The 9,774-nt window shown below is 31.9% G+C and overlaps 1 protein-coding gene across 1 annotated transcript; it reads left to right on the plus strand.

The window, feature by feature from the left end:
• Positions 1-6,357: 6,357 nt before the first annotated feature.
• Positions 6,358-9,476, plus strand: LOC108735430 (glucose dehydrogenase [FAD, quinone]-like). Its single transcript, XM_018467388.2, has 3 exons — positions 6,358-6,452; positions 6,962-7,724; positions 8,188-9,476. Exons 2-3 carry the CDS (start codon positions 6,976-6,978, stop codon positions 9,281-9,283), a joined length of 1,845 nt encoding a protein of 614 aa, XP_018322890.1. The 5' UTR covers positions 6,358-6,452; positions 6,962-6,975; the 3' UTR covers positions 9,284-9,476.
• The last annotated feature ends 298 nt before the right edge of the window (positions 9,477-9,774 follow it).

The raw sequence follows: 9,774 nt of genomic DNA on the forward strand, positions 1-9,774 counted from the left end.
CATTATTATCATAGAAATTAATACTGTCTGTAATAATGTAACTAATTAAATGTTAATCAAAAAGACAAATTGATTAACTATGTATAAATACATATATCTAAAATTGTTCAGCATACAAAGACTACATATTACAGTCTCACCCCTATATACCACAAACTTTTTTTAAATAGTTTGGAAAGTTTTTATCAAGCTTTGAGAAGTGATAATTTTGTAAAAAGTTACGTGCATATAAAACAATTTAAAAATAAAAAAAGTGCCCGTAAAATTATTAAGAGATTGAGGGTAACTATTAATGTTTCAGCAGTGATAATTACATAAAAAGATACGTAGAATCTCATGGTGACAACGGTTTTCGAATGCGGTGTCAAATAATTAGTTTCTGGCATTATTTTTGCTAAAAAATACGAAATGACTAAAATATAAAAAAGCGCTCGTGAGATTAGTAGGAGATGAAGGGTATTTATTAATGGCTGAAAAGTGATTAGTATATAAAAGAGTACGTAGAATCTCATGGTGTCAACGGTTTTCAAGTGAGTTGTCAAATAAGTACTTTTTGGCATTCCCTTTGGTAAAATATATAAAACAATTCAAACATAAAAAAGCGCTCGAAAGATTATTAGGAGAGGGAGGATATTTATTAGGGTTTGAGAACTGAAAATTATATAAAAAAGTATGTAGAATCTCATGGTGTCAACGGGTTCCGAGTAGCGTTTCCAATAAGGATGCACAAGTAATATTTTGATGAAATCATTTATGTATATATACAAATTAATAGAACTTTATTGAAAATTTCGGTGAAGGCGCCGGGCAACTTAAAACAATAGCAATAATTGAGTTCTAATTCCGATGTAATTGAAATAAATTGATGAATTTTCATCCATACATTATATTCCTTCCATGTTAGGGATGCTAATTTAAATTTTTCTTTTCTTCAACATTATCAAAGGATAAAGGACATTAAAAAAAAGAACACAAACAGAATTAACTTTCCCTAAGACAAGCAAATAAATAAAACAGTTTTTAGGGTTTTCCGCGTGTTATTGCTTAAAGCGACAGTTGCTAATCTGTCTTATGTCTTAAGAGAATCGCCAATATAAAAAATACCATCAAATTCATTAACTCCTTTAATAACACCAAGAAAATTTTAAGCAACTTACCAATTGTAGTGTATCAATCCAAACTTCAGAAAATCGATCAGTATGGTGCCTCATGTGAAGGTTTAGGTGCGATTCTATAGACAAAAAAAAATGTTTAGGTCAAACTTAAGTTTAACTTTTAAATTTAAAAGAGTCTAATTCCAACTTAATTAGTTAGAGACTGAAATTACAGTAACTCGATTATCTTGTAAAGCCAACTCTCAAATCAACCATCAATCAACAAAATTATGATTTATACAAACAAAATAGTAATTGACATTATCAGTACAGAAACATAAAATTTAGCATAAACAAGAAACCAAACTTTAGTAAGAGGATTTTTCCAGAAGTGGACACGTTAATATTATAATGCCGACAGGCACTATCACAAGTAATCGAGATAAAAAAATTATAGACATTGTATGTCTAAGTACTTTAAGTTTTTAAGTGAAGATTCATATCTACAGTTACAAGGGGAGCAACTTAAATAATAATTATTAGTGAAAATACAGCTAGCTATTTAGATAACAAAATCACTGCCAGAAAACGTGAACTAATAAATCCTTTAGCCCTAATTAAATCCATTTCTGATACTTTCGATGCTGATGATGGTGTACATTTTGATAACGCAACCGAGTCAAAAAGATGTCATAAACGGTTTTAACAGAAAGTTTAGAAACGTATAATGTAAAATTTTGAAAAACATTTCGTAATATTTCAAACAACTTCATCTAAATACAAACAAGTATTTACACTATGGGAATTATTATTTACCAATTAAATATTAAAATGGTAACCCTATGAATTATTTGAAACATGAATACTTGAAAGTTACTAAACTGTTTAGAATTCCCTCAATAAAGTTTATGCATAGTTTTTGTAAATAGTTTCTGTCAGAAAAGTATTTATAAATCGCGTTGACTCCAGAGGCACTGAAGGAATGTTTGTTGGAAGAGATTTAGGTAAGAATTTAAGATTTCTACGTGAACTTGGTGAATCCAATTCGAATATTAATTATATTTTTAAATTTGTTTTATGTAGGCTCAGGAAGGAATGGAATTTGATGGCGTCAAAGTGAAATGAGATTACTGTTTTTACTTTAATTAAAGGACAAATACTATTTACAAATTACTTCGGCCATTTTTTCATATAAATAATAAAGTATAAATACGTCTAACTAAAGATAATTAAAGATGCGCAATTTGATGGTTTCGAGGGGTTGTACGCTTTGCTCAAAAGATTTTGAGAGATCAATTAGTTTAGGGTAGCACTGGAGAAGCTGGTGATATTTTCTGATAGACGTGGTTAAAAAAATCTATTTTCAATTAGGCATTTTCGCTTGTGTGACATGAAAAGAAAACATGCCGACAAAGAAATGCGTAATTTCTATGTAGGATAAATGATTTGACTTATCTGCATATACGAAACATATCAGCCCAGACGTGATTATCGAGGGGATAATCTAATCAATGTTATAAAATAAAAGTTTCGTTTCGTTATATCCTATTAATCGAAAAAGATTTTTTAAACAAAATAAACATTATTTAAGGTCTAGCTCAAAATAAAATATGCTTCACTAATTCTACTGTATGAGCAGGTACAGAAATTGTTATTCAATGAACCGATGGAATATATATTTACAAAAAACAATTGTTAACAGCAAACTTACATTACAAATGCCCCACTGATCAACTTCAAAAAGTTAAACATGAAACAAATAAAACCTACTGTTAAGTTCATATATAGTTGATAATAAATCAATAACTAACACTGTGCAGGCTATGACGCTATAAATTTAACATATGTATATAGGTCAANCAGCAAACTTACATTACAAATGCCCCACTGATCAACTTCAAAAAGTTAAACATGAAACAAATAAAACCTACTGTTAAGTTCATATATAGTTGATAATAAATCAATAACTAACACTGTGCAGGCTATGACGCTATAAATTTAACATATGTATATAGGTCAATGTGGAAGGACCATAAAACAGAATAGGAGAACATAAATAAAAAAACAAACAACAACTGATTTCATAGATCATTGTCCTCAAGAAAATCACCAGTTCGATGAAGGTTCTATTAACTATGTATAAATACATATATCTAAAATTGTTCAGCATACAAAGACTACATATTACAGTCTCACCCCTATATACCACAAACTTTTTTTAAATAGTTTGGAAAGTTTTTATCAAGCTTTGAGAAGTGATAATTTTGTAAAAAGTTACGTGCATATAAAACAATTTAAAAATAAAAAAAGTGCCCGTAAAATTATTAAGAGATGGAGGGTAACTATTAATGTTTCAGCAGTGATAATTACATAAAAAGATACGTAGAATCTCATGGTGACAACGGTTTTCGAATGCGGTGTCAAATAATTAGTTTCTGGCATTATTTTTGCTAAAAAATACGAAATGACTAAAATATAAAAAAGCGCTCGTGAGATTAGTAGGAGATGAAGGGTATTTATTAATGGCTGAAAAGTGATTAGTATATAAAAGAGTACGTAGAATCTCATGGTGTCAACGGTTTTCAAGTGAGTTGTCAAATAAGTACTTTTTGGCATTCCCTTTGGTAAAATATATAAAACAATTCAAACATAAAAAAGCGCTCGAAAGATTATTAGGAGAGGGAGGATATTTATTAGGGTTTGAGAACTGAAAATTATATAAAAAAGTATGTAGAATCTCATGGTGTCAACGGGTTCCGAGTAGCGTTTCCAATAAGGATGCACAAGTAATATTTTGATGAAATCATTTATGTATATATACAAATTAATAGAACTTTATTGAAAATTTCGGTGAAGGCGCCGGGCAACTTAAAACAATAGCAATAATTGAGTTCTAATTCCGATGTAATTGAAATAAATTGATGAATTTTCATCCATACATTATATTCCTTCCATGTTAGGGATGCTAATTTAAATTTTTCTTTTCTTCAACATTATCAAAGGATAAAGGACATTAAAAAAAAGAACACAAACAGAATTAACTTTCCCTAAGACAAGCAAATAAATAAAACAGTTTTTAGGGTTTTCCGCGTGTTATTGCTTAAAGCGACAGTTGCTAATCTGTCTTATGTCTTAAGAGAATCGCCAATATAAAAAATACCATCAAATTCATTAACTCCTTTAATAACACCAAGAAAATTTTAAGCAACTTACCAATTGTAGTGTATCAATCCAAACTTCAGAAAATCGATCAGTATGGTGCCTCATGTGAAGGTTTAGGTGCGATTCTATAGACAAAAAAAAATGTTTAGGTCAAACTTAAGTTTAACTTTTAAATTTAAAAGAGTCTAATTCCAACTTAATTAGTTAGAGACTGAAATTACAGTAACTCGATTATCTTGTAAAGCCAACTCTCAAATCAACCATCAATCAACAAAATTATGATTTATACAAACAAAATAGTAATTGACATTATCAGTACAGAAACATAAAATTTAGCATAAACAAGAAACCAAACTTTAGTAAGAGGATTTTTCCAGAAGTGGACACGTTAATATTATAATGCCGACAGGCACTATCACAAGTAATCGAGATAAAAAAATTATAGACATTGTATGTCTAAGTACTTTAAGTTTTTAAGTGAAGATTCATATCTACAGTTACAAGGGGAGCAACTTAAATAATAATTATTAGTGAAAATACAGCTAGCTATTTAGATAACAAAATCACTGCCAGAAAACGTGAACTAATAAATCCTTTAGCCCTAATTAAATCCATTTCTGATACTTTCGATGCTGATGATGGTGTACATTTTGATAACGCAACCGAGTCAAAAAGATGTCATAAACGGTTTTAACAGAAAGTTTAGAAACGTATAATGTAAAATTTTGAAAAACATTTCGTAATATTTCAAACAACTTCATCTAAATACAAACAAGTATTTACACTATGGGAATTATTATTTACCAATTAAATATTAAAATGGTAACCCTATGAATTATTTGAAACATGAATACTTGAAAGTTACTAAACTGTTTAGAATTCCCTCAATAAAGTTTATGCATAGTTTTTGTAAATAGTTTCTGTCAGAAAAGTATTTATAAATCGCGTTGACTCCAGAGGCACTGAAGGAATGTTTGTTGGAAGAGATTTAGGTAAGAATTTAAGATTTCTACGTGAACTTGGTGAATCCAATTCGAATATTAATTATATTTTTAAATTTGTTTTATGTAGGCTCAGGAAGGAATGGAATTTGATGGCGTCAAAGTGAAATGAGATTACTGTTTTTACTTTAATTAAAGGACAAATACTATTTACAAATTACTTCGGCCATTTTTTCATATAAATAATAAAGTATAAATACGTCTAACTAAAGATAATTAAAGATGCGCAATTTGATGGTTTCGAGGGGTTGTACGCTTTGCTCAAAAGATTTTGAGAGATCAATTAGTTTAGGGTAGCACTGGAGAAGCTGGTGATATTTTCTGATAGACGTGGTTAAAAAAATCTATTTTCAATTAGGCATTTTCGCTTGTGTGACATGAAAAGAAAACATGCCGACAAAGAAATGCGTAATTTCTATGTAGGATAAATGATTTGACTTATCTGCATATACGAAACATATCAGCCCAGACGTGATTATCGAGGGGATAATCTAATCAATGTTATAAAATAAAAGTTTCGTTTCGTTATATCCTATTAATCGAAAAAGATTTTTTAAACAAAATAAACATTATTTAAGGTCTAGCTCAAAATAAAATATGCTTCACTAATTCTACTGTATGAGCAGGTACAGAAATTGTTATTCAATGAACCGATGGAATATATATTTACAAAAAACAATTGTTAACAGCAAACTTACATTACAAATGCCCCACTGATCAACTTCAAAAAGTTAAACATGAAACAAATAAAACCTACTGTTAAGTTCATATATAGTTGATAATAAATCAATAACTAACACTGTGCAGGCTATGACGCTATAAATTTAACATATGTATATAGGTCAATGTGGAAGGACCATAAAACAGAATAGGAGAACATAAATAAAAAAACAAACAACAACTGATTTCATAGATCATTGTCCTCAAGAAAATCACCAGTTCGATGAAGGTTCTACATTTCTTATGAAATTTAATTAATAAAAAATTGTAAAACACAAGTGCTTATTGATTGTTGGATAAGATACTGTTAATTTGAAAGGAAACTTTTTATCATATGAGATATTTGTTGTTGCACTTGTTAGTCACTTCGAAAAGGCTTCATGAATATAAAAGCTGATTTGAATTAGTATTCAAAGTAGTTGTACCTGTATTTTTCCATGGTGGAGCTGCAATTGCAGAACCAAATAATTTCAGGGTAAGTACAAATTGGAAATTAAATGGCAGAAACAGTAGGACAGAAAACTGTTAAATCCTGGAGGAATTGAGATACCTTGTATTTTTGTAGCGTTAATTCAATGTATTAGTGAATTCATTTTTGAATTAATTTCACCCACTACATAAATCGTGGGCCCAAGGGTCGTGGACTGAAAGGATTAGATCCAGACGTTTCGTTGCCAATTCTGATCATAAAAGAATACTAAAATCCTTTTTTCTTTAAAACTTATTATCGGAAGTAGTTTCAATTGAGCTTCAGAAAGTATCTAGCATATTATTGAATACGTGAATTTAATTACAGATTCGTTCTGTATTAACAACAATCCAAAAACGTAGTAACGAAAAATGTTTCCAAAAACTCATGGGAGAGAAACTAAAACTCTTAGTTCACTGATGATATTTATGATTATTTAAAAGATATATTTATTTAGACCACATAATTGATATAATTGTTGGTCAGATCAATCTATACAGGTACTTCTTCTTTAGGTAATTTTACAACAATGGTTTCCACTTATATAAACTCCTTTTATGGTCTCCCCCTTCAAAATACTTCATGCAATGCAGCATCGTCGGTTATGTTTATGTCTCTTGTCAATACTCTCCTTCGAGATCATGACGACATTTCGGACCTGTCGGGAAGAATAAGACCAACTCTAAATCCGGACAACGAGTACGACTTTATAGTAGTAGGAGGTGGTGGTGGAGGATCAGTAGTGGCTGGAAGACTCAGTGAAAATCCCAACTGGAAAGTTCTTCTCATAGAACAAGGCGATGACGAGCCTGTAGGAAGTCAAGTCCCTAGTTTTGCTTTCAATTTCCTGTCAAACAGTGAAACTGCCCTCTTCTATCCGACAGAACCACAAGCGAAAGCCTGTCATGAAAACGCCAACAGTCAATGTACATACGTAAGAGCGAAAATACTCGGAGGGTGCGGGGTAGTTAATGGAATGACATATATCCGTGGGGTTCCGCAAGATTACGACCATTGGGCGAAATTGGGTAACACAGGATGGAGCTACAACGATGTCCTACCGCACTTTCGTAAATCGGAAGACAATGGTAATATTGGTGTTTTGACAAGCCCTCAATATCACGGAGTTGGAGGTCCGCTAAGGGTCGAAAGGTTCCCATACGCTCCTGAGATTAGTTATGATATTCTTGAAGCAGCCAGATCCGTTGGATTTGAAACTCCGACTGATCTTAACGCAGACGTTACCCAAGGATTTACACTTACCCAACATATGAACAAGTAAAGATAACTATTATTATTATTAATATAACTAATTCTTCCCCCCCTATCACTCACTGTGAGCTCGAAACTGTTAGCAGTCGAGTGGTTGAAATTCACTTTTGTGAACAATTTGTTTAATCACTTTCTTTGTGTTAAAAATTGTTTGAAAAATTAAATTTAAAGGAATTGTTTGTAAATAGGTATGCAACACATCGTATACTTCAGCATAAGAAATTACTTATACTAACTACGTAATACTACTTCGCCCTGTGCTGACAGCACTTATAATTTCTTTTATATATAATATTAACATTATTCTGGATTTCGTATTAAAATACTTAGAGTTTGCCAATTCATTTCCATTACAAAAGTAAAATAAACACTCAAGCTCTGTTTTCGGTAGGATTTAAATTCTATAAATTTGAAGACAGAGTAAGTTTCTTGTACGTATGTATTTACCTAACCGTGTTAATTTATTCAGGAACGGTGTTCGTGACAGTTCAGCTCGATCCTATCTTCGTCCTGCAAGATTCAGACCGAATCTGCATATAATGTTGAATTCTACAGCTGCAAAAATTAATTTTTCCGAAGAAAGAGGAACTTCTGTTGCAAAATCCGTGGAATTTTCATATAACGGCAAACGTTACAATATTAATGTTAGAAAGGAAGTAATAGTAGCAGGTGGAACTATCGGTTCGCCCCAGTTACTCCTTTTGTCTGGGATTGGTCCAAAAGCTGATCTAGAAGCTGTGAATGTCACTGTAGTTCGAGATCTTCCAGGCGTAGGCGAAAATTTTCAAAATCACGTTGCGTTACAGTTAGAGATGAACTTAAAGAAAGTTCCGTATACAAACGTCTTGACTTTGGACGCCGTACAAGAATATCTAAATGGTCACAGAGGTCCTTTGTCCTCCACAGGATTGGCACAAGTTGGTGCTCGGTTTTCGTCGTCTGTAAATCCGGATCAAGATTGGCCAGACATGCAAATTTATTTTAATGGCTATAGCGCCAATTGTACATATAGTAATGGTCAAAACAGTTTACCAAACGATGCCACCCTTCCCAATGATACCAGAAGGATCCTCTTTCAAGTAACGTTAGTAAGACCGAAGAGCAAAGGTTACATCAAATTGCGTTCGAACGATCCAACCGCAAGTTTGATTATACAACCTAATTATTTAGAAGAGGATTACGACGTCCAAGCTATGATTTCTGGAATACGAACGGCCATTGATGTGGGAACGGCCAATGTTTTAAAAGAAAAGTACGGCTCTGAACTGGTACAGGGCCGATATGGAAACTGTTCAGATCTTTATCGATTTGGTACCGATGAATTTTGGGAATGCGCAGTCAGATACGGTACCAATCCTGAAAATCACTTGACCGGAACGTGTAAAATGGGTCCTCCAACTGATAGGCTGGCCGTTGTTAATCCTGAATTGAAAGTTTACGGGACATCCAATGTAAGAGTTGCTGATGCATCAACTTTTCCGAGTATAGTTGCGGGAAATACATTTGCCGCCACGGTTCTTGTAGCCGAAAGGACATCCGACTTTATTAAACGGGATTGGTCCTAAAGTATGGCATTGTAATTAAGTTGCTTTTGAAAAGAAGGATTTTACAAAAATAACAAGTTTCTTTCTTTTGAAATTGGGTTCAATTTTGTTATTAAGTCTTATCATACTGTACATGTAAACTAATAGATATTTTACTTGTATAGATATAGAGATGTGCAAAATGGTTTTTTAAAAGTATTTAAATACAAAATGTAAATACTTTTTTAATTTGTTATTTCAAATGTAAAATACAAAATAGATATCCTTTTTATGCAAAATACGTATTTTCAAATAAGTACTTTTTCATGTAGTGGCAAACCCAGAAGCTGAATTTTGGTGTTCCAAAACCATTTTTACTTTTGTTACTTTAGGGCGTTTGGAGTCATTATCTTGAATGAATATCCATTTCAATGATATCTCTTCTTCGACGTATAAGGAAGGATGATTCCCTGCACGACACTGACATAAACTATTTCATCATAATCTTCATCATAAGGTCGTCAGTCCTAGTT

Source organism: Agrilus planipennis, unplaced genomic scaffold (genome assembly GCF_000699045.2).
Source record: "Agrilus planipennis isolate EAB-ADULT unplaced genomic scaffold, Apla_2.0 scaffold40, whole genome shotgun sequence".
NCBI lineage: Eukaryota > Metazoa > Arthropoda > Insecta > Coleoptera > Buprestidae > Agrilus > Agrilus planipennis.